The sequence below is a fragment of the Melanerpes formicivorus genome, unplaced genomic scaffold (assembly GCF_026170545.1).
Source record: "Melanerpes formicivorus ecotype bairdi unplaced genomic scaffold, bMelFor1.0.p_v2 SCAF_113, whole genome shotgun sequence".
Classification (NCBI taxonomy): Eukaryota; Metazoa; Chordata; class Aves; order Piciformes; family Picidae; genus Melanerpes; species Melanerpes formicivorus.
Window position 1 is genome coordinate 445,353 of NW_027142465.1, and position 24,012 is coordinate 469,364.

The 24,012-nt window shown below is 61.0% G+C and overlaps 2 protein-coding genes across 5 annotated transcripts in view; one reads left to right on the plus strand and one right to left on the minus strand.

The window, feature by feature from the left end:
* Positions 1 to 1,344: 1,344 nt before the first annotated feature.
* Positions 1,345 to 19,179, minus strand: DCAKD (dephospho-CoA kinase domain containing). Of its 4 annotated transcripts, none has more exons than XM_068167170.1 (5): positions 18,950 to 19,179; positions 14,027 to 14,331; positions 8,538 to 8,741; positions 5,268 to 5,355; positions 1,345 to 2,902 (listed from the first exon to the last, which is right to left on the minus strand). In XM_068167170.1, exons 2-5 carry the CDS (start codon positions 14,136 to 14,138, stop codon positions 2,617 to 2,619), a joined length of 690 nt encoding a protein of 229 aa, XP_068023271.1. In that variant the 5' UTR covers positions 14,139 to 14,331; positions 18,950 to 19,179; the 3' UTR covers positions 1,345 to 2,616. The 4 variants fall into 4 exon arrangements, with proteins under 4 accessions (XP_068023271.1, XP_068023269.1, XP_068023270.1 ...); XM_068167168.1 differs by having other exon boundaries at positions 14,027 to 14,335; XM_068167169.1 differs by lacking the exon at positions 18,950 to 19,179 and adding an exon at positions 15,925 to 16,010 and having other exon boundaries at positions 14,027 to 14,335.
* A 171-nt stretch (positions 19,180 to 19,350) lies between these two features.
* The window catches only part of NMT1 (N-myristoyltransferase 1), a 42,605-nt gene continuing 37,943 nt past the window's right edge, over positions 19,351 to 24,012 (plus strand). Inside the window, exon 1 of the mRNA XM_068167158.1 lies at positions 19,351 to 19,505. Within this exon, the coding sequence (XP_068023259.1) occupies positions 19,378 to 19,505 (128 nt within the window). The 5' untranslated portion in view covers positions 19,351 to 19,377. The remainder of the gene's footprint in view (positions 19,506 to 24,012) is intronic.

The following is a 24,012-nucleotide window of genomic DNA, read 5'->3' on the forward strand; positions in this document are numbered from 1 at the left end:
GCAGGACAGGGTGGGTGGCAGCAGGACAGGAGGATGGCAGCAGGACAGGGGGATGGCAGCAGGACAGGGGGGATGGCAGCAGGACAGGGAGATGGCAGCAGGACAGGGGGATGGCAGCAGGACACGGGGGAGATGGCAGCAGGACAGGGGGATGGCAGCAGGACACGGGGGAGATGGCAGCAGGACAGGGGGATGGCAGCAGGACGGGAGGATGGCAGCAGCACAGGAGGATGGCAGCAGGACAGGGGGGGCATGGCAGCAGGACAGGGAGATGGCAGCAGGACAGGGGGATGGCAGCAGGACGGGAGGATGGCAGCAGCACAGGAGGATGGCAGCAGGACAGGAGGATGGCAGCAGGACAGGGGGGGCATGGCAGCAGGACAGGGAGATGGCAGCAGGACAGGGGGATGGCAGCAGGACGGGAGGATGGCAGCAGCACAGGAGGATGGCAGCAGGACAGGGGGGGCATGGCAGCAGGACACGGGGGGGATGGCAGCAGGACACGGGGGGGATGGCAGCAGGACAGGAGGATGGCAGCAGGACACGGGGGGGATGGCAGCAGGACACGGGGGAGATGGCAGCAGGACAGGGAGATGGCAGCAGGACGGGAGGATGGCAGCAGCACAGGAGGATGGCAGCAGGACAGGGGGGGCATGGCAGCAGGACACGGGGGGGATGGCAGCAGGACACGGGGGGGATGGCAGCAGGACAGGGGGGGCATGGCAGCAGGACACGGGGGGGATGGCAGCAGGACAGGAGGATGGCAGCAGCACAGGAGGATGGCAGCAGCACAGGGAGATGGCAGCAGGACAGGAGGATGGCAGGAGCACAGGAGGATGGCAGCAGGACAGGGAGATGGCAGGAGCACAGGAGGATGGCAGCAGGACAGGGAGATGGCAGCAGGACACGGAGGGGATGGCAGCAGGACACGGGGGGGATGGCAGCAGCACAGGAGGATGGCAGCAGGACACGGGGGGGATGGCAGCAGGACACGGGGGGGATGGCAGCAGCACAGGAGGATGGCAGCAGGACACGGGGGGGATGGCAGCAGGACAGAGCTCTCCTACAGGTAAGCACTGACCGCAGCACACCAGGATCACACCCCGGGAAGCCAGAGCCATGCTGTGGGGGGCCCAGCGCCAACGCCATGCCAGCGCTCCCCCTCCTAAGCGGCTCACGGCAGGGGCTGATGCCGCAGGGAGCTCCCCGGGAGCCGCTCTGGGACGGGCAGCGGCAGGAGCGCGCTCGGCAGCGCTGCCTGCGCGCCGTGAACTTTACCGAGCGCGGCCGTGCGGCGGCACCGCAAGCAGCCGGAGCGGGGCAGGGAGGAGCAGCGCCGCAGGCTGGGGGCCGCGGGGAGCCGCCCGCTGCTCCCTGCTTTATTAAAACAAACGAGAACAGCCTGCGCCCGCCGCGCCCCGGCGGAACACGCAGAGCTAACAGCGGTAAATGAGCCTCAACGAGGCAGGTCTCAGCCTGCTCCAGGGATGTGTCAGACCACCGGTGATGATAGCAGAGATTAGAGGGCAGGAGGGAGGGTGAGCAGCCAGCTGAACACCTAAACCCTGGCAAATGAAGTGCTGCCTACCTCCCCTCTCCACTCCCAGCATATTCCCCACTAAATCAGAAGGGGAAAATCCACACTGGAATTCAGATTGTCTGGAGCTGGGAGAGGATCAACCTGAGGCCAGCTGCCAGTAGAAATAGGACCTGAGAGGCCACCCCGTCCCCAGTGAAGAGATTGTCCTGGAAGACATAAAAGTGCCCAAATTCACCCAAGAGACCCTTCAGGCCAGTGGTCTCCTGGGCTGCATTGAACAGCGTGAGAGCAGCAGGTCAAGGAAGGTTCTCCTCCCCCTCTAGGCTGCCTTAGCAAGGAGAACTGGGTCCAATTCTGGCCTCCCCAGAGCAGGAGAGACAGGGAACTAGTGGAGAGTCCAGCAGAGGCTCCAAAGATGCTGAGGGGCCTGGAACATCTCTGTGAGGAGGAAAGGCTGAGAGCCTGGAGAAGAGCAGCCCCAGAGGAGACCTTCTCAGTGCTCAGCAAGAGCTAAAGGCTGGGGGGCAGGAGGCTGGGGGCAGACTCTTTTCAGTGATGCTCAGCAGCAGGACAGGGGCAATGGGCACAAACTGGAGCCCAGGAGGTTCCATGGGGAGACACTTTTGGACTCTGAGGGTGCTGGGGGCCTGGAGCAGGCTGCCCAGAGGGGCTGTGGAGAGCTTCCAACCCCCCCCCCGGGCATTGTGCTCCTGGGCAAGCTGCTGTGGGTGCCCTGCTGGAGCAGGGTCTTGGCCTGGATGATCTCTGGAGGACTTCTGCTGGGAGATTTTTGGGTTTCTGTGCTCCCTCCACGAGCTTCAGCCACCCAAGGGGAGCTGTTCTATGCCACATGCACAGCTGGTGGGGAAGAAACCGAGCAGGAAGACAGGAGAGGGGAGATGGTGCTGGACTGGAAACCCCACCCCCGGCTCCATTCACCTTGGGAAGCCTGCAAGGAGAAGCCTCACCCTGCTGTCTGCATTCAGCCGGCAAAGCTCATTACGGGAGGTGGCCTTTCGCTGCCCTTTTCAAACCTGGGAAGCCAGGCCTCTTCCACGCCAAGAGGAAAAGGTGAGCTAAGAGCCGAGGCGGCGGAGCAGCAGGCAGCCCAGCGCGGCGAGGCCGGCCGCCAGCGCCCCCGCCGCCAGGCGTGCCCAGAGGAAGTGCAGCGACCCCTGCAGGCGGGCGTGCAGCCGCAGCACCTGCCGCCGGGTGGCCTCCCGCTCGCCGGAGTTGTCGATGACCCAGGAGGCCAACCTGCGCTTCTCCTCCAGCGGCAGCTGCGCGGCCAGCCGAGCCTCGGCCTCCGCCCGCGCCAGCCCGTTCCTGCGCATCAGCCGAGCCAGCTGCGTCGGGGGGTCGCTGCCAGGGCAGGGAAGGGGAAAAAAGGGGTTGGTGATCACACAATCCACCAGGCTGGAAGAGACGTCCCAGACCCTCAAGTCCAACCAATCACCCAACCCTACCTAATCAACCAGCCCATGGCACTGAGTGCCTCCTCCAGGCTCTTCTTAAACACCCCCAGGGGCATCGACCCCACCCCCTCCCTGGGCAGCACATCCCAAGGGCAATCTCTCTGTCTGGGAAGAACTTCTTGCTAAGACCAAGCCTAAACCTCCCCTGGCACAGCTTGAGACTGTGTCCTCTTGTTCTGGGGCTGCTTGCCTGGGAGAAGAGACCAACCCCCACCTGGCTCCAACCTCCCTGCAGGGAGTTGCAGAGAGCAAGAAGGTCTCCCCTGAGCCTCCTCTTCTGCAGGCTAAGCAACCCCAGCTCCCTCAGCCTCTCCTCCCAGGGCTGTGCTCCAGACCCCTCCCCAGCTTTCTTGCCCTTCTCTGGACACCTTCCAGCAGCTCAACCTCTTTCCTAACCTGAGGAGCCCAGAACTGGACACAGGACTCCAGGTGTGGCCTCAGCAGTGCTGAGCACAGGGCACAAGGACTTCCCTGCTCCTGCTGGCCACACTCTTCCTGCTGCAGGCCAGGATGCCCTTGGCCTTCTTGGCCCCCTGGGCACACTGCTGGCTCATGTTCAGGCAGCTGTCAATCAGCACCCCCAGGTCCCTCTCTGCCTGGCTGCTCTCAGCCACTCTGCCCCCAGCCTGTAGCACTGCCTGGGGTTGCTGTGGCCAAAGTGCAGCACCTGGCACTTGGATGTGTTCAATCTCCTGCCCTTGGCCTTCTGGGCTGCCAGTGCCCATTGCCAGAGGTGGAGGGAGAGGATCCTGCCCCTCTGCTCTGGGGTGTCAGGGAGGGATAGGACTGGGGGGGATGGAGCAGAACTAGAAGTGGGGAGATGGAGATTGGCTGTGAGGAAGTTGTTCCCCAGGAGGGTGGTGAGAGCCTGGCACAGGCTGCCCCTGGCCTTCTGGGCTGCCAGTGCCCATTGCTGGCTCCCTGGCCCAGGCCTGATTCCTGCCTCCCTCAGAGGTGTTCCTGACCCCTATCCCTCCCTGACACCCTCCAAAGTCCCTCCCCAGCTTTCTTGCAGCCCCCTGCAGATCCTGGAAGGCCACAAGGAGGTCTCCTGGGAGCCTTCTCCTCTCCAGCCTGCACAACCCCAACTCCCTCAGGCTGTGCTCACAGCAGAGCAGCTCCAGCCCTCTGCTCCTCCTCCTGGCCCTGCTCTGGACACCTTCCAGCACCTCCAGAGCCTTCCTGCAACAGGGGCTCCAGAACTGGATGCAGCACTCCAGCATTCACTGCATTTCCATATTTCTGGACTGTAGTTTCCCTTGTAAATAAAATCTTCACTTGCTTCCCAGCTGAGCTGGTCAGGCAGTCTTATGCTGGGGGGGAATTTCCTTGGCCTGGGGGAAAGGCTGTGGTGCAGCAGGGGGATGTGCCCTGCTTGGTTTTGGACCCTGTGCCCATGGTGCTGCCCAGGCTGACCCTGCTGCATGCTTCTGGCACTGCCACAGCCTGTGCCACCTGGGCAGTGCCCCACAGCCAGCTCCCAGGCTGCAGGAGGCCCCAACCCAGTGATTTCATAGTATCATAGTATCAGTCAGGGTTGGAAGGGACCACAAGGATCATCCAGTGCCAACCCCCTGCCATGGGCAGGGACACCCCACACTAGATCAGCCTGGCCACAGCCTCAGCCAGCCTGGCCTTAAACACCTCCAGGGCTGGGGCCCCAACCACCTCCCTGCACAACCCATTCCAGGGCTTCACCACTCTCCTGGGGAAGAACTTCCTCCCCACCTCCAGCTTCATTCCATTCCCCCTACTCCTATAACTACCTGTATTCCAGATCACAGAACCACCCTGGTGGGAAGAGACCTCCAAAGCTCACCCAGTCCAACCCCCCCTGCAGCCAGCAGGGACATCCCCAACCCGATCAGGGTGCTCAGAGCCCTGTTGAGCCTCACCTTGAATATCTCCAGGGATGGGGCCTCAACCACCTCTCTGGGCAACCTGTTCCAGTGCTCAACCAACCCTCCCTGCACAGCACTTTTCCCTGCTCTAGTTGGGAGCTGTCCCTGCTCACTGCAGGGGGGTGGACAGGATGACTTTTGAGGGTCCCCTGGGAGCTGATGCAATCTGTGCTTGGGGGGAGGGGAGGGGGGCTCATTAAGAAGCTCCTTTCCACAAGGACAAACGGCAGTGTCACTCCTCACACCCACACAGCAGAGGCAGCAGCCCAATCCTCACCAGAGTGGGAGGGATGTGACAGTCCCCTCTGCCCCTCAGCGAGGTGGCAGCCTCCTGCCTGCTGTGGCACTCACCAGTAGACCAGGACAGTGTACTTCATGAACTTGGTCAGCCTGTTGGTCTCAAAGAGCAGAGGGATGTCGAGGATGACGTAGCGGTAGCCTGCACAAATGACAACATCCCCAACCCCCCCCCCCCCAAAAAAAAACTATGAGGAAAGAGCATTTCTGGGGGTTCCCAAATCCCTCACACCCAGCACACCCAGACCTGCTCTGGCAAAGCAAGCAGCAGAGCCCTGCAGCCCCAGGGCTACAGCCAAGGGGAGAGCAGAGCAGAGCCTGCCTGCCCTCCTCCCTCACGGAGGAAATGCTTCAGTTCCGAGTTTCCAGAGGATAAAGAAACCACCCCCACACCAACCAAACAACAGAAAAAACAAACCAAAAAGCAGCAGCAGCAAACCCTAACCTGGATGATCTCAGAGCAAAGGTGAAGCTGCAGAAATATAATGAGGAGCTGAAATGAGCAGCTGCAGCCAAAGCTCCTGTGCCTGGCTGGCGAGAGCAGCAGCAGAGCCCACTGCAGAGCCCACTGCAGAGCCCCCTCTCCTCTCCTGCCCAAGGCTTCTCCAGGCTGGGCTCACCTGAGCTGATGCCTCCCCAGCTCAGTTTCCCCCCCTTTATCCTAGTACCAGTCAGGGTTGGAAGGGACCACAAGGATCAGCCAGTCCCAACCCCCTGCCATGGGCAGGGACACCCCACACTAGATCAGCCTGGCCACAGCCTCAGCCAGCCTGGCCTTAAACACCTCCAGGGCTGGGGCCTCAACCACCTCCCTGCACAACCCAGTCCAGGGCTTCACCACTCTCCTGGGGAAGAACTTCCTCCTCCCCTCCAGCCTCAATCTCCCCACCTCCAGCTTCATTCCATTCCCCCTAGTCCTAGCACTCCCTGAGAGCCTGAGCAGTCCCTCCCCAGCCTTCCTGTAGCCCCCTGCAGATCCTGGAAGGCCACAATGAGGTCACCTCAGAGCCTTCTCTTCTCCACACTGAACAGCCCCAACTCCTTCAGTCTGTCCTCACAGCAGAGCAGCTCCAGCCCTCTGCTCCTCCTCCTGGCCCTGCTCTGGACACCTTCCAGCCCCTCCACATCCCTCTTGCCATAGGGGCTCCAGAGCTGGAGGCAGGACTCCAGGTGGGGTCTCCCCAGAGCTGAGCAGAGGGGGAGAATCACCTCCCTGGCCCTGCTGGCCACACTTCTCCTGCTGCAGCCCAGGCTCTGCTTGGCTTTCTGGGCTGCAAGTGCACACTGAGAGCTCCTGCTGAGCTTCTCCTCCCCCAGCACCCCCAAGGCTCTCTCCTCAGGGCTGCTTTCCAGCCAGTCCCTGCCCAGCCTGCATTTGTGCCTGGGATTGCCTCCAGCCAGCTGCAGGACCCTGCCCTTGCTCTTGTTGAACCTCCTGAGCTTGGCTTGTGCCCACCTCTCCAGCCTGCCCAGCTCCCTCTGGATGGATCCCTTCCCTCCAGCTGTCTGCTGCCCCACACAGCTTGGTGTCATCAGCAACCCTGCTGAGGCTGCACTCAGTGCCACTCTCCATGGCACCCACAGGGATGTTGAACAAGCCTGGGCCCAGGGCTGATCCCTGAGGGACTCTGCTTGTCCCTGGCCTCCCCTGGGCCATGGAGCCATGGACAGCCACTCTTTGGGTGCTGCCATCAAGCCAGTTCTGTATCCATCCAGTGGTCACCCATCACACCCATGTGTCACCAGCCTGGGGACCAGGCTGTGGTGGTGACAGCGCCAAAGGCTTTGTTCAGGCCCAGGTAAACCACAGCAGCTGCTTGCTGGAAAGCTTTGGCTAAACCTCACCCCTGGAAGTTTTTAAGGCCAAGCTGGATGTGGCTCTGAGCAGCCTGCTCTGCTGTGAGGTGTCCCTGCCCCTGGCAGGGGGGTTGGAACTGGCTGAGCCTTGAGGTCCCTTCCAAGCCTGATAATTCTAACCAGCTCCATTTTCCCAGGGAAAACCTTGCAGCCCTCCCCCAGCTGGGACACTGAAACCTGGGGGTGCCTCCAGACACAGTCCCAGGGTCTGTAGCCTCCCCACAGTTTGCTTCAAAAGCACCATCGCCATCTGGAGAGCTGGGAAGCATTGTCCTCCCAGGCCCTGCAGCCCATCCCAGGCTCTCCACATGCCTCTGACCTTCACAAGCACCACCTCCCCCAGCCCCCAGGGATGTGAGGGACTTGGGGGTACACCCTGCTGAGCCTGGGGAAGGGGCAAGGGCAGGGAAAAGCTCTGAGCCAGGATCTCACTCCCCGCTGCATCCCCCAGCCACGGGGTCACCTCCAGTCCTCCTTTCTAACTTAACCTCCCCCCAGCCCAGCTGGCCATGGAGGAAGAAAAAACCCCAAACAAACCACAGAAAAAGCCTCAACAAAGACATCAGCAGCCAAGCAGGCAGCACTTCCCCAGCATCTCTGCCCAGAGGACGTGTGGCTGCCCTGGGGTTGGATCGATCAGAGCTTCCCTCCACAGCGCGGCGCAGCGCCCGGAGCCAGCGATCCCAAATCATTAGGAGCTGACTAATGAGGCCAGAGCAGCCTGCTGCAGCCAGCACTGCTCTGGCCCAGGGGCAGGACAGCAGCAGCTCCCCAGCTCCCAGCCCCGAGTTCAAGTCTCCAACTCCTGCCTGCTCAGGGCTCCAGGCTTTCCTGCCTGTTGCTTCCTTCCTCTGTGCTTTTCCCCTCCTCCTGGCCCCCGCAGCGCCCCAGCACAAGGCCCCTTCAGCTGTCACAGGGCTCAGCCTGACTGGATGAAGACATCCTTCTGTCTACACAGAGACCTCCAAACCAGCTGGTGATCTTATCTGCCGTTTGATTAGGCAGACTTTGACAGCTGTATTTGTTAGGTCTGTCGGGGGGGGGGAAGCAGGGCTTTGGCAACCACAGCTGTCAGCCCATTCCTCACCTTATCGAGGCTTCAAAGGGCTTCTCAGCTCGCCTTGAAGCCCGAGCGGGCTGGGGGCAGGGAAGGAGCTTTGGCCGTTTCAGGAAGCTATGACATTATCCAGCAAGTAATCTCAGAAGAGGCCTCACAATGCTTTTCTGAGGCCCTACAGATGTACTTTAAACCAGAGAAGAAGAAGGTGCTGAAGGGCAGCGGTGAAAAGCAGGAACGAATCCTCCAAAGTCTGCTGCAAAAGGCCACCGGTGGCAGAGCACAAAGGCTGTCGCTCAGCGGCGGCTCCCTTGCTGCTTCCTGCCCCTCTCCCTGCTTTAAAGCCAAAGGCAAGAGGGGACAGCTCCTGCCTGAGCAGGGCCCTGCTGTGCTGGGACACGGCCTCTTACCTAAGACAAAGTACTTCACGATCTGCTTCAGCATCTCCTTCTGGATCTCGGGGTGGGTGATGGAGTTCAGCAGCTGCCGTTTCTGCGGCTGGGAGAAGATGATGCTCCCCAGCGCCTCGCGGTTTATCTCCCCGTTCCCCAGGAGGATCTCGGTGCCAAAGGAGCTCACAATCTGCTGGTAGGCCTTGCAGTGGGGCTGCACCACTGGTAACACCAAACAGCCAGAGGTTAGAGCCGGTTGTGCAGCACAGTCGTGGGCTGCAGGAGCCCTCGGCCTCAGGCGAGGTCTGCTCGCCAAGCGGCTGAGCTGCTCCCGGTGGGCTGCAGATCTGCCCCAGCCCAGCCTCAGCCCAGCCCAGTGGACACCTGCCAGGGCTGCTGCTGCTGCCACAAACCCCAGCCCAAGGTCCCTTTGAAGGCTGACACCACAGAGATCGAAGCATCCTGCAGGCATTAATTCAGCACCACAACCCGGGTCCCCCTGCTGCTGCTGCTCGGGGCCAGGGGTCAGCAGGGAAGGACACACTGAGGGCTCCCAGCCAAGGCACCAGCAGGAACAGGGCTGATTCCCAGTGCCTGCAGGGGGACAGCAGCTCTGAGGAGCCAAGGCTGAGAGCCCTGGGGCTGAGAGCCTGCAGAAGAGCAGCCCCAGAGGGGAGCTGAGCAATGCTCAGCAAGAGCTAAAGGCTGGGGGGCAAGAGGCTGGGGCCAGGCTCTGCTCAGTGGTGCCCAGGGACAGCACAAGGGGCAAGGGGCACAAACTGGAGCCCAGGAGGTTCCATCTGAGCAGGAGGAGAAAGTTGTTTGGTGTGAGGCTGCTGGAGGCCTGGAGCAGGCTGCCCAGAGAGGTTGTGGAGTCTCCTGGTGTGGAGAGCTTCCAACGCCCCCTGGGCACTGTGCCCCTGGGCAGGCTGCTGTGGGAGCCCTGCTGGAGCAGGGGGGGTTGGACTGGGTGATGTCCAGAGGTCCCTTCCAACCCCTCCATGCTGGGGGTCAGGAATTCTGTGAGGAGTCAAGCAGGGAGAGCCTAAAGGGACTGGGACCAGCACTGGGTGTATTTTAGCTGGACACCTCAGCACAAGGTGGCTGCAGCCTCCAGAGCTCAGGCTGCTCCGAGGCAGCCCTGGCTGCTTGCAAGGTCTTTTGGGGTTGTTTGATTTTCCCACTGTCTTCCACCTCAGCCACCAAATTCATCAGGAGAATGAACACTAGACCACTAGAATGAACTAGAACTAGAATGAACACTTGGACCACTAGATGGATAAGGAACTGGCTTGATGGCTGCACCCAAAGAGTGGCTGTCCATGGCTCCATGGCCCAGGGGAGGCCAGGGACAAGCAGAGTCCCTCAGGGATCAGCCCTGGGACCAGGCTTGTTCAACATCCCTGTGGGTGCCATGGAGAGTGGCACTGAGTGCAGCCTCAGCAGGGTTGCTGATGACACCAAGCTGTGTGGGGCAGCAGACAGCTGGAGGGAAGGGATCCATCCAGAGGGAGCTGGGCAGGCTGGAGAGGTGGGCACAAGCCAACCTCAGGAGGTGCAACAAGAGCAAGGACAGGGTCCTGCAGCTGGCTGGAGGCAATCCCAGGCACAAATGCAGGCTGGGCAGGGACTGGCTGGAAAGCAGCCCTGAGGAGAGAGCCTTGGGGGTGCTGGGGGAGGAGAAGCTCAGCAGGAGCTCTCAGTGTGCACTTGCAGCCCAGAAAGCCAAGCAGAGCCTGGGCTGCAGCAGGAGAAGTGTGGCCAGCAGGGCAAGGGAGGTGATTCTCCCCCTCTGCTCAGCTCTGGGGAGACCCCACCTGGAGTCCTGCCTCCAGCTCTGGAGCCCCTATGGCAAGAGGGATGTGGAGGTGCTGGAAGGTGTCCAGAGCAGGGCCAGGAGGAGGAGCAGAGGGCTGGAGCTGCTCTGCTGTGAGGACAGACTGAAGGAGTTGGGGCTGTTCAGTCTGCAGAAGAGAAGGCTCTGAGGTGACCTCATTGTGGCCTTCCAGGATCTGCAGGGGGCTACAGGAAGGCTGGGGAGGGACTGCTCAGGCTCTCAGGCAGTGATAGGACTAGGGGGAATGGAATGAAGCTGGAGGTGGGAAGATTGAGGCTGGAGGGGAGGAGGAAGTTCTTGCCCATGAGAGTGGTGAAGCCCTGGACTGGGTTGTGCAGGGAGGTGGTTGAGGCCCCAGCCCTGGAGGTGTTTAAGGCCAGGCTGGCTGAGGCTGTGGCCAGGCTGATCTAGTGTGGGGTGTCCCTGCCCATGGCAGGGGGGTTGGAACTGAATGATCCTTGTGGTCCCTTCCAACCCTGACTGATTCTAGGATACTATGATACTAACACAGAAGCCTTCCAAGAGATCAGCTCCCCATCCATACTCTCAGGGGCTCTGGTGTTACATGAGCACAGAGTTTTAAAGCCACTGAAAAAAGAAGCAATATACAACCTCCCAAAGCCATCACCAACAAAAAGGGAGCAGTAATAAAACCATAATTAAGAGCAAGCTGAGGCTAACCACAGAGGCTGGCAGCCTGCAGGTAATTTTCTCTCCCAAATCCAGGAATATTGCCACAGGTTGTAACCTCAGGCCAAGGCTAATAAAAGTCTTTAAGACCAATTTCTTCCTCCTGTGGAATTTCACAGGGAAGGCAGTTGGAGGAGGGGTGAAATCCACCCAGTAAATAAACAGGGATGAGAGAGGAATTGGAGGAAGGTGAAGTGATTGGTGGGGAGCCCCCAGCCAGCAGCTGTTGTGCTTCCCTGTGGCCTCCCAGGGCTTTTAGCATCTCCAGCAAAATTTTCCACACCTCCAGGGGAATTACAGTGCAATAAAACACTGAGAGCATCCAGGCCTTGGGTGGCTGCAGGCTCCAAGTCCTCCCCCAAAGAGCAGAGTGGTGATAGGAAACTGGGGGGGAATGGAATGCAGCTGGAGGTGGGGAGATTGAGGCTGGAGGGGAGGAGGAAGTTCTTGCCCATGAGAGTGGTGAAGCTCTGGAATGGGTTGTGCAGGGAGGTGGTTGAGGCCCCAGCCCTGGAGGTGTTTGCAGCCAGGCTGGCTGAGGCTGTGGCCAGGCTGATCTAGTGTGGGGTGTCCCTGCCCATGGCAGGGGGGTTGGAACTGGATGATCCTTGTGGTCCCTTCCAACCCTGACTGATTCTATGATTGATTCTCTGACTGAGCAGAGGCACTGCCTGCGCCTCTGCCCCGCTGCAGACCCCAACCCTCCCGCGGGCAGCCGCTGGAGCGGGAGCTGCTGCCCTCCTCCTCCTCCTCCTCCTCCTCCTCCTCCTCCTCCTCCTCCTCCTCCTTCTCCTCCTCCTCCTCCTCCTCCTCCTCCTCCTCCTCCTCCTCCTCATCCCCGGGGGAGCAGAGGCACTAACATCCTGCAGGTCACCAAGGAGAGCAGGGGCTGCTCCAGCCCTGCTGATGGCTTTCTGGGGCTTTTCTGCAGGCAGGAGAGCAGAGAGGGAGGAGCAGAGGTGTGGGGGGGTGCAGTGACACAGACCCAGTCCTGATCTGAGATCTTCAGAGCCTCTTCTCACAGAATCACAGAATGGGTTGGAAGGGACCTCAGAGATCATCCTGTTCCAACCTCCTGCCACGGGCAGGGACACCTCCCATCAGCCCAGGTTGCTCAAGGCCTCATCCAGCCTGGCTTTCAACACCTCCAGGGAGGGGGCAGGCACAGCCTCCCTGGGCAGCCTGCTCCAGTGTCTCCCCAGCCTCACTGGAAAGAATTTCTCCTAATCTCCAGCCTCAATCTGCCCTCCTCCATTCCCTCACACCCTCTTGAGTGTGACCAGGCACAGGTCATGCTGTGGGCTGAGCTCTCAGTTACCAAGCCAGCAACATCCAGCACAGAGAGAAATTCTCTTAAGTGTGTCAGGATCCCACCTCACCTATGCAGGGAATGGGAAGGTGCCCTGGGGCTCAGCAGGACATCAGCTCAGCTGAGGGAACCTGCTGCACACAGAACCACAGCTATGTGGTGGGGAGGAACTTCTGACAAGGGCTGGCAGTGCCAGGATGAGGAACAAGGGCTTTGAGCTGGGAGAGGAGAGACTGAGAGTGGAGAGGAGGAAGAAAACCTTGAGGGTGAGGCTGGGGAGACTCTGGGTTGGGTTGGAAGGGAGATTTGCTGCTTGCCCTCAGTTCTCCAGCTCCAGCATAACAATGTGGTGGTTCTCCAAGAGAGCAGCCACACATCTCTCTAGATGGTCACTGCTGCAGGGGAGGTGACAGCTGGTGCAGTGTCTTGGGCCAGCAGCCCCTCTGTGTTGTGCCTGGATCTGCTGCAGTGCCTTATCTCCAAGGCTGGCCCAGTGGCTGCTGCTCCACATCCATCCTTGGGCTTGGAGGGGGAGGACAAAGCAGACTGCCAGGGCCTGAAGGGGACCTCCAAGAAAGCTGGGGAGGGACTTTGGACAAGGGCTGGGAGTGGCAGGATGAGGAACAATGGCTCTGAGCTGGGAGAGGGGAGACTGAGAGTGGAGATGGGGAAGAAATTGTTGAGAGTGAGGCTGGGGAGAGCCTGGCACAGGCTGCCCAGGGAGGCTGTGGCTGATCCCTCCCTGGAGGTGCTGAAGGCCAGGCTGGATGAGGCCTTGAGCCAGCTGGGCTGGTGGGAGGTGTCCCTGCCTGTCCCTGGATGAGCTTTGAAGTCCCTCCCAACCCAACCCATTCGGTGACCCTCTGATCCATTGCCTGGGGCTGGCTTTCAGAGATGCACCCCGGGAGGGGGCACCCCAGGAGGGGACATCCCAGGGCAAGCTCCCCTCCCGACGTCCAGCAGGATGGGTTCTCGTTATTGGGTTTGTCATTAATCAATCCTGGTTGCTGTCCCTGCCGAGGCAGCAGCTCCGCGGAGCCTCCCGGGCTGGGGAGAGGGAGGGAGAAGCTCCTCGGACGCAGCCAGAGCGCCCACTGCCGTAGCCAGAGCATCACTGCCGTAGCCAGAACGCCCATTGCTGTAGCCAGAGCGCCCACTGCCGTAGCCAGAGCATCACTGCCGTAGCCAGAGCATCACTGCCGTAGCCAGAGCGCCCACTGCCGTAGCCAGAGCGCCCACTGCCGTAGCCAGAGCATCACTGCCGTAGCCAGAACGCCCATTGCTGTAGCCAGAGCGCCCACTGCCGTAGCCAGAGCATCACTGCCGTAGCCAGAGCACCCACTGCCGTAGCCAGAGCATCACTGCCGTAGCCAGAGCGCCCACTGCTGTAGCCAGAGCATCCTCTGCCCTAGCCAGAGCGCCCACTGCCGTAGCCAGAGCGCTCACTGCTGTAGCCAGAGCATCACTGCCGTAGCCAGAGCATCACTGCCGTAGCCAGAGCGCCCACTGCCGTAGCCAGAGCATCACTGCCGTAGCCAGAGCACCCACTGCCGTAGCCAGAGCATCACTGCCGTAGCCAGAGCGCCCTCTGCCGTCCGCGCTCCCCGCAGCCGCCGCAGTCGCCAGGGGAACCCAGGGGCGGGCAGCTCGGCGCCGCCGAACCGAACTCACCCTCTCTGGCGATGACATCGGCGTCGATCACGGCACAGCCCAGCTCCCGCAGCACGGCCACCACCGTGCTCTTCCCCGAGGCGATGCCGCCCGTGAGCCCCACCAGGAACATCCTGCTCTGGAACGGAGAGGAAGAAAGCAGCAGCGCCGGAGAACGCAGCAGGACAGGGCTGCGCCGCTCACACTCCGCACAGCAGATACTCCTCCCACACAGGCAGCTTCGTCCCCGGCTCCTTGTCAGACGGTCTCACGGTGTCACCAAGACATCAGCAGGATTTTGGAGCCCCCCTTTCAGATGGGTAGCCCTGGCTGAGGAACAGCACTGGGTCAAACAAGCTGCCCTGGAGCCTGCGACTCCAGCCAGCTCCAAGCCCCTCCGGCTCCCCTTGGCACCTCCACACATCCAGCCACAGTCTCACCCACAGCACCCACCCTGAACCAGCAGGGTGCTGGAGGGGACACAGGAACACAGGGGAAGAATTAGGATCACAGCTCAGCCTGGACTGAGAAGAGAATCCCAGGATCCCAGACTGGTTTGGTTGGGAAGGGAGCTGTGAAGCTCCTCCAGGCCACCCCTTGCAGCCAGCAGGGACAGCCCCAGCCAGGGCAGGCTGCTCACAGCCCCAACCAACCTCCCCTGCACTGCTGCCAGCCATGGGGCAGCTCCCAGCTCTCTGGGCAGCCTGGGCCAGGCTCTCCCCACCCTCACTGCCAAACATTTCTCCTTCTCTCCACTCTCAAGCTCCCTCTTGCCCTTTCCAACCCTCCCCCCTTGGCCTGTCCCATCAGGCCCTGCTCAGAGCTCTGTCCCCAGCTCTCTGCTGGGCCCTTGAAGCACTGCAAGGCCACCAGAAGCTCTCCCTGGAGCCTTCTCCTCTGCAGGCTGCCCAAGGCCAACTCTCTCAGCCTGGCTCCCAGCAGAGGGCTTCCAGCCCTGCCAGCACTGCTGTGGCCTCCTCTGGCCCTGCTCCCCCAGCTCCCTGGCTGTGCTGAGGGCTCCAGAGCTGCCCCAGCCCTGCAGGGGAGGTCTGAGCAGAGCACAGCTGAGGGCAGAATCCCCTCCCTGCTGCCCACACTGCTGGGGCTCAGTCCAGGGCTGGGGCTGAGCTGGCAGCGCTCTGTGCTGCCTCCTGTGCTGTTTTTCACCCCCAAGTCCTCCTCCACAGATCTGCTCTCAAGGGTCCTGCTCAGTCTCTACAGCCAGAGTGTAAGGGAGAAGCTTCCTCTGACATAAAGGGGATGCAAAGTGCACAGGGCAGGCAGGCAGTCCCCTCCCCACGCTCCCTGGGAGCCAGCACAGCCAGCAGCTGCCCAATGGACACAGCAAACCCCAGAGGGGAGCACTGAAGTTGTGTCATGGCACTGAGGGCAGAGCCTGTGCTTGCCCATGGCACTGAGGCTGGGAGGGCAGCACCAAGTCCCACAGCTGACCCAGAGCACCCCCCCTGCTCTCACAGCTCCTGCACCCAGATCTGTCCCCACTCACCCTGCAACTCTTCAAATCCCACCTGAGCCCTTTCAGAACCAAAAGGTCCAGCAGCTCTGGCCAGGAGGGGGGGCCCCCTGAGAGCAGGGTGATAGCTGCACCCCCAAAAAGGCAGCAGCCACAGCAGGCTGAGAACACAGAACCAGGGATTGGTGGTGGCTGGAAGGGACCTCTGGAGATCACCCAGTCCACCATCCCTGCTCAATAAAGCAGGGCACCCACAGCAGCTTTCTCAGGGTCACAATGGCCAGGGGGGGCTGGAATCTCTCCAGAGGAGACTCCACAACCTCTCTGGGCAGCCTGCCCCAGGCCTCCAGCAGCCTCACAGCAAAGAAGGTTCTCCTCACACTGAGCTGGAACTTCCTGGGCTCCAGTCTGTGCTCACTGCCCTTGGCCCCTTCTTCACACTCACCCTTCACAGACCCCACTGCACCAGCTGCCATGAACCAACCTCAGTCTCAGGCAAGAGCAGAGCTCTGTGTTGCCAGCTCTTGCAAATCCCCAAGGACAGAGGCCTGGACTTTGCTGTCACCTTGTGCTGGGTGACACCACCCTCACGGGCACAGAGCCTGAGCCTCCCACACCCCATTGTGGCTGTTAGCTCTTGCAAGCGAGAAGCAACAGTCTGCAGCATTTTGGCCAGAAGCCAGGCTGCTGGTAGGCAGCCCTCAGCTTCCTTTTGCCTGGAGGAAATGAGACACAGCTCACACTGCCTCCCACTGCGAGCCACAAAGCCAAGGATCTCAGTAACCTTTGCTCTGCCTAACCTGGTTCTGGTGTCACACCTCCCTGCAGGCACCAAACCTGGCACACACAGCACCCTGCTGCCTGCACCACCACCCCCACACACAGGGACTGCACTGCTGTACACTCACAGGGCTGTCAGAAGCTGCAGGGCAGCTGGGGGTGTTCAGGCTGGAGAAGAGGAGGCTGAGGGAGACCTCACTGCTCTCTGCAGCTACCTGAAGGGAGGTTGGAGTGAGGAGGGGACAGCCTCTGCTCCTTGGTGGCAAGAGACAGGAGCAGAGGCAATGGTTCCAAGCTGCCCCAGGGGAGGCTCAGGCTGGAGCTCAGGAAATCTTTCTTCACTGGAAGGGCTCTCAAGCATTGGAATGTTCTGCCCAGGGCAGTGCTGGAGTCAGCATGGTTTGGTTAGTCAGGAGGTGCTGGGTGAGAGGTTGGACTCAGTGATCTCTGAGGTCTTTTCCAGCGGGAACAGGTCCAGAGCAGGGCCAGGAGGAAGAGCAGAGGGCTGGAGCTGCTCTGCTGTGAGGACAGACTGAAGGAGTTGGGGCTGTTCAGTCTGGAGAAGAGAAGGCTCTGAGGTGACCTCATTGTGGCCTTCCAGGATCTGCAGGGGGCTCCAAGAAGGCTGGGGAGGGACTGCTCAGGCTCTCAGGGAGTGCTAGGACTAGGGAATGGAATGAAGCTGGAGGTGGGGAGATTGAGGCTGGAGGGGAGGAGGAAGTTCTTCCCCAGGAGAGTGGTGAAGCCCTGGACTGGGTTGTGCAGGGAGGTGGTTGAGGCCCCAGCCCTGGAGGTGTTTGCAGCCAGGCTGGCTGAGGCTCTGGCCAGGCTGATCTAGTGTGGGGTGTCCCTGCCCATGGCAGGGGGGTTGGGACTGGCTGATCCTTGTGGTCCCTTCCACCCCTGACTGATTCTATGATACCTTACTGATTCTACGTGAGCCCAGCACTGCTAGAAAGAAAAGAGAGTTTTCCTCATCGTTTGGCCCCGTGAAGAGGACCCAAACCCACAGTCTGGGGCAGGGGAAGGAGGTTGGCTAAGCCTAATGGCAGCTGGAGGCAGCTCAGCAGAGGGGAAGGAAGCAGGAGCTGGAGCAGCAGCCAGCAGCACCTGGCAGCAGCGGCCGCAGAGCGACTTCGCTTCGTGGCTGCCGAGAGCCGCCCGCAGCAGCAGCAGCAGCAGCACCACGTGCTGGCCTCCCCCTGCCAGAGCCAGGCAGACAGATGGGGTTAAACTCCAGCCACAAGGAGGGGGAATTCACAGGGAATCAGAAAGGGCATTCAGAGTAAACATCAGCGCTTTGCAGGAGGCTGACTTAAATACCAAGCTGCGCTGCCAAGCCAGCGCCCGGTCCCCGCGGGGAGCCTCTCCCAGGGTTGTGGTGGGCTCGGTGCAACAGAGGAGCTGTTTGTTTACTGCAGCAGGTTAAAACCCTGCCCTGCTCGGCAGGCTTTTATCCACCCCCTGCAACAGCCTGTGAGGGCTAACGCCGCGCCAGCAGGCTCAGGCCTTTGGTGCGTTGCCTTGGAGAGGTGGAGGCTCTGCTCCCCTGGCTTCACGTAAAACCACATTAAAAATACCTCCTGCCCATGTAGAGCAAACACAGGCTTTAAGCTGCAGTGAAAAGCACTGCTCTGGCCTCCAGCCTCAGCTGGGACTTGGGCCCAAAAAGCCCTCAGCTATTTCTGTCCCTCCGCCACATAGCTCTGCAGGCAGGCGGCCGCTGCAAGAGTCCCTGCAGGGGCAAAGAGCACTTGGAAAGGGTTGGTCTAGAAACCAGGGCCAAAAAGGGGGGGTGGGGGGAGGAGGAGCTGAGCCTGTCACAGGGCCTGCACAGATAGAAGATCCATGGCATGAAGCATAAATATTTAAGGAGCCTGGGTTTGAACTGCACACAAGGGTAGAGGCCAGCCTGGTCCTGCAGGTGTTAGAGGAAGGAGCCAGAAGCAGTTCCCCCCCCCCCCCAAAACACACCAGGTCCTTGGGGGAGTTGGCCTGTGCCAACTAAATCAGAAGCCAAAATGCAAGCCACAGAGGCTAGTCAAGAGTGGAAAACTCAGGGAGTTATTCCTGTGGTGAGGAGTGAGGCCCTGGGAAAGGTAACCTCCAGCCCTTGGAAGCAGCTTCTGAAGACTGAGGTGCCCCAACTGCCCCCACGCCCCAGCTCCCCTGGGCTTTGACCCCAGCACAGTCGTCCACCTTAAGCCCCAGGACTGACCCAAACTACACCCAGCCCTCTTCCTGCTCCCCTCTTTGGCTCTGACTGGGGCCTGGTGCCCTGGCATTTGGCTTGAGAAGACTGCAATTAAGAGGAGAAAAACTACAAAGTGCATCATTAATTTGGCGTGGGGAGGGCAAGTTCAGCAGCACCCTGACCCCCCTCTCCAGGCCTTTCAGCCAGTCCCGGGGCCCGTCCCGTGTGCTGAGACTTTGCCAGGCGGGGCCGACTGCCAAGCGCTGCTTTCCCAGTGCTCCCCAGCCTCGTCCCCGGCCACTCCCGCAGCTATCCAAGCCCCGGGGCCTGTGGCACGGCTTGGGGGAAGTCAGACCGAGCAGGTCGGGCTGCGCCACGGGTCCAGCGGGAGAGCAGAGCGGGGTCACCGGGACACCCCGGGGGTCATCGAGGCCCGCAGCGGGCTGGGCCGAGGCAGGTCCCTGCAGGGTCCCCCGCGCCGCCCTCACCCACTCACCCTCTGCCCGCCTTCACCCCGCGGCAGCGTCCCGCGCGTCAATTGGCTGGTAGGAAGAGGGGGTCCCTAAATCAGCCAATCGGCGCCGCCCACAGTGGGCTCGGCCCAGCCTCCTCGGGCGAGTAGCAGGCTGGGGCGCGGACAGCGCGACCTGCCGCGGGGGGCGGGCGGCGGAGGGGCTGGGTCGCGGCTCCTAGCCGCGGCGGGTAGCTTCTGCCCTGCTGCCCCGGTGTGAGAGAGCCCTCCCCCTCCCGGAGCCCTGCCCCGGGCGCTGCAAAGGCTGATGGGAATTGTAGTGCCGGCCCCGGTACAGCCCGGTCCCCGCGTGCTCGCGCAGACTACCGGTCCCGGCACACCCCGCGGCCCACCGCCCAATCGCGGCGCGCTTTGTTGTGGGGGTGCGGCAACAGCCGAGGCCCCGTTTCAAGATGGCGGACGACAGTGAGACAGCAGTGAGGCGGCCGCCGGTGAGGCCTCCGCGGCCGTCGGCGGAAGAGAACGACCACGAGCACTGCAGCGACTGCGAGAACGAGGCGGAGCGCGGCTCCAACCGGGGGTGAGCAGCGGCCGGAACCGCCCGTCGCGGTGGCGGCCGGGCCCATTGAGGAGGGCAGCGGCCGGGAAGTGAGTGGCGCCCCGCCCCAGGGGCGCCCTGATTGGCCGTCGAGCAGCATCCCGCGCTGCAATTGGGCGAGCGGCCCGTCGGTCTCGCGGAGGGGCTGGGCCCCCTGGCTCCCATTCACGCCTGTTCTGGGAGCGTGTCCCGAAGCTAAGCAGGGTCGGGCCGGCCGTGGTGCGGATGGGTGACGGCGCAGCGGTGTTTTCGGGGTAGCCAGAACGGGGCCGCGAGTGCCTTTTGGGGGGCAGAAATTAGCCCACTTTGCCGTACTTCATACCCTTGCGTTAGGGCGTGTCTCCTCGCATTCCCCTTGTGCTCCATCACAAGCCTCATCCTCTTCCCAGGATCTCCCACACCGTGGCTGCACCCAGGGTGGGGGCACGGTTTGGGGGCGTTATCCTGCTGCCCGGAGCCCGAGGCCTCCCGCAGCTGTCACTGTGCCCTGGGAGAAGCCCGAGTGCCTGCACGCCCATCCCGTTGTTATCCTAAACACAGCCCAGGGTTCGGCGGGGCTCGGCCAACGTTGCCTTGTGGTATGAGGAGCACGTCTGGAGGTGTGAAACGGTGAGAGAGCAGTGGTTAGGCTGGGAGTGAGCACAGGCGGCCAGGCGGGTCCTTATCGGGGCAGGAAGGATCTCAAACGCCTAACGTGGTCGCGGAGCTGCTGCCTGGCCCTGCCCGTGGCTGGCAGGAGAGGCTTTATCCTCGCCCCTGCTGGCTCTGCAGGCAGCAGGGCACGTCAGTGCCACAGCACAGGGTTTCTAGAGGCTTCCAGAGGCTGTGTGCTTCGTGTGCCTGAGCTTCACTCAACTCCTCTTCCTGCTGGCCCTGCTCCTCAGCAGCTGCTTTGCCAGCCTGGTGCTGGGGAGACCGCTGGCTTGAGGAGCTCTTCTCCCTCCATGGGCTGCTGACCTGTCCACTAAGTGAAGTGAGCAGAAGGTCACCCAAGAAATATCACAGAGGCTTTTTTCATGACAGCACAGATGCCTCTTTAGCTTTTATTTGCCTCCCAGGCCTGGCTCTGTCTCTCACTCTAATAGGTTTAGCTGTGCTTGGGGAGATTTTTCTTTGCTTTCCCTCTGACATGATTAGGTTTGTGGAAACCAGAGCCAAGCAGAGAGGAGACACAGTGCTCAATCACCCTTGCTTCCCAGCCTGGCCTGCCCTTTGCCAGGAAAAGCTGAGTTCTTGTGCCTGGAGTGGGCACCACGTCCCCCTGTGAGCCCAGGGAGGTAAAATGCAGCTCCCTGCCATGGTGAGGGCAAGCAGTGAAGTGCAGCAAGCTACCTGGGCAGCCTGGGACATGTCCACTAACAAATGTCCTTGGAGAGTTTGGATTGCTTGAAAATAGTATCACAGTATCCTAGGATCAGTCAGGGGTGGAAGGGACCACAAGGATCAGCCAGTCCCAACCCCCCTGCCATGGGCAGGGACACCCCACACTAGATCAGCCTGGCCACAGCCTCAGCCAGCCTGGCCTTAAACACCTCCAGGGCTGGGGCCTGAACCACCTCCCTGCACAACCCATTCCAGGGCTTCACCACTCTCCTGGGGAAGAACTTCCTCCTCCCCTCCAGCCTCAATCTCCCCACCTCCAGCTTCATTCCATTCCCCCTAGTCCTATCACTGCCTGAGAGCCTGAGCAGTCCCTCCCCAGCCTTCCTGTAGCCCCCTGCAGATCCTGGAAGGCCACAATGAGGTCACCTCAGAGCCTTCTCTTCTCCACACTCAACAGCCCCAACTCCTTCAGTCTGTCCTCACAGCAGAGCAGCTCCAGCCCTCTGCTCCTCCTCCTGGCCCTGCTCTGGACACCTTCCAGCCCCTCCACATCCCTCTTGCCATAGGGGCTCCAGAGCTGGAGGCAGGACTCCAGGTGGGGTCTCCCCAGAGCTGAGCAGAGGGGGAGAATCACCTCCCTTGCCCTGCTGGCCACACTTCTCCTGCTGCAGCCCAGGCTCTGCTTGGCTTTCTGGGCTGCAAGTGCACACTGAGAGCTCCTGCTGAGCTTCTCCTCCCCCAGCACCCCCAAGGCTCTCTCCTCAGGGCTGCTTTCCAGCCAGTCCCTGCCCAGCCTGCATTTGTGCCTGGGATTGCCTCCAGCCAGCTGCAGGACCCTGCCCTTGCTCTTGTTGCACCTCCTGAGGTTGGCTTGTGCCCACCTCTCCAGCCTGCCCAGCTCCCTCTGGATGGATCCCTTCCCTCCAGCTGTCTGCTGCCCCACACAGCTTGGTGTCATCAGCAACCCTGCTGAGGCTGCACTCAGTGCCACTGTCCATGGCACCCACAGAGATGTTGAACAAGCCTGGGCCCAGGGCTGATCCCTGAGGGACTCTGCTTGTCCCTGGCCTCCCCTGGGCCATGGAGCCATGGACAGCCACTCTTTGGGTGCTGCCATCAAGCCAGTTCTGTATCCATCCAGTGGTCACCCATCACACCCATGTGTCACCAGCCTGGAGCCCAGGCTGTGGTGGGGACAGTGTCAAAGGCTTTGCCCTGACATCAGTTGCTCTCCCCTCAGCTGTTGATGTTGTCACCTGCTCAGAGGAGGCCACCAGGTTGGTCAGGCAGGGTTTGCCCCTGGTGAAGCCATGCTGTCTGTTCCCAATCACCTCTTCACTATTCATCTGAGCCAGCAGTGCCTCCAGGAGGATCTGCTCCATGATCTTTCCGGGCACAGAGGTGAGACTGCCTGGCCTGGAGTTCCCTGCTTCCTCCTTCTTACCCTTTGTGAAAATGGGGGTGATGTTTCCAGTCTGTGAGGACTGCCCCAGACTGCCAGGGCTTTTGAAATAGAACAGAGAGTGGTTTAACAACCTCCTCTGCCAGTTCTCTCAGTGTCCCTGGGTGTATCCTGTGGGGTCCCATGGGCTTGAACACTTTCAGGTTCTTGACATCAATGGGAGGCTACCAGGAGGATGGAGACTCCCTTTGTACAAGGAGTCCCATGGAGAAGACAAGAGGTGAGGAGGACAAGTTACTGCTGGGGCCATTCCCACAGGCAGAGCACAGTCAGGCACTGGAATCATCTCCAAAGGGGAGTGGTGGAGTTCCCTGCCTTGGGCAGCTTTAAGACTCCACTTGACAGGGTGCTGGGCCAGCTCCTCTCAAGTACAGCACCACCCAGAAGGCTTGGACCAGATGATCCTTGGGGTCCCTTCCAGCCTGGGGTTCTGGGGTGCTGCTGAAGAGTGGCTGATGGGCAGGGTGGTAAACAGCACAAGCCAGGGAGGCTGTGGAGCTTCCTGGCAAACCTCCTGTTCCTCTTGAAGCCTAGAGCAGGAACTTGCTCAGAGAGAAAGGCTCAAGCAGTAGGGAAGGGGATGGATTTGATTCTTGGTGCACATCAGCCCAGCTGATTCCATACCCTTGTGTCACACCAGGATGTGGGAATGTTTCTGCTCTGGGGGCTGTTACTGCTTCCCCCCCCTCCCCCAGCCCAACACTGTCCCTGGAAAGTGGGCAGAAGTGGCCCTGAGCTGCTGGGGTTTGCAGGGTGATGCTCTGAGCCCTGCCTCTGCCCAGTCCATCTTGGGAGCCACTGAAGGTTCAAACAGAAAGCCATTCCTCAGCAGGAGCAATACTTCCTTTCCTTTTAAGGACAGGAAAGAGGAATTGGGTTTCCTCCACCTCAGTCCTGTATCAGCACTGGGAAGTGGCTGCACTGCTCTCAGCTGGGGCTGCCCAAGGCGTAAAGATCCCTCTTTGGTATTTGCTGTGGCTCCCTTGATGTGGGGAGGGCTTCTGTCCTGTCTCTGGGGTCTGCTGGAGGTTTGTTCCTGTTGTAGATGAAGGGCACTGGGGAGGCTGGGACCTGAGCATGAGCTCTGCCCCTGGAGCTGCTGCAGGCCTGATGGGCTCCCAGGCAGTGAGAGGCAGTGGTGACACCAAGGACTGGAGTGTCCCAGCCCCATGCACCATGTCTGTCATGGACAGACCCACCTGGAGAAAGGTTTTGGGTGGGGAAAGTTTGGGAATGGTCCTTGAGGATGTTGCTGGGTGGGAGAATGGGAGAAGCAAAGGGGCAGCTGCCAAGTTGGGCACTTCCTGCCTGTGCTTGCACCATGAGAGGATGGTCCTGGCCCAGCCCCCCTGCTGTGACCTGCAGGATGTGGCAGTGTCAAACTGGTGACACATGGGTGTGATGGGTGACCACTGCATGGATACAGAACTGGCTTGATGGCAGCACCCAAAGAGTGGCTGTCCATGGCTCCATGGCCCAGGGGAGGCCAGGGACAAGCAGAGTCCCTCAGGGATCAGCCCTGGGCCCAGGCTTGTTCAACATCTCTGTGGGTGCCATGGAGAGTGGCACTGAGTGCAGCCTCAGCAGGGTTGCTGATGACACCAAGCTGTGTGGGGCAGCAGACAGCTGGAGGGAAGGGATCCATCCAGAGGGAGCTGGGCAGGCTGGAGAGGTGGGCACAAGCCAAGCTCAGGAGGTTCAACA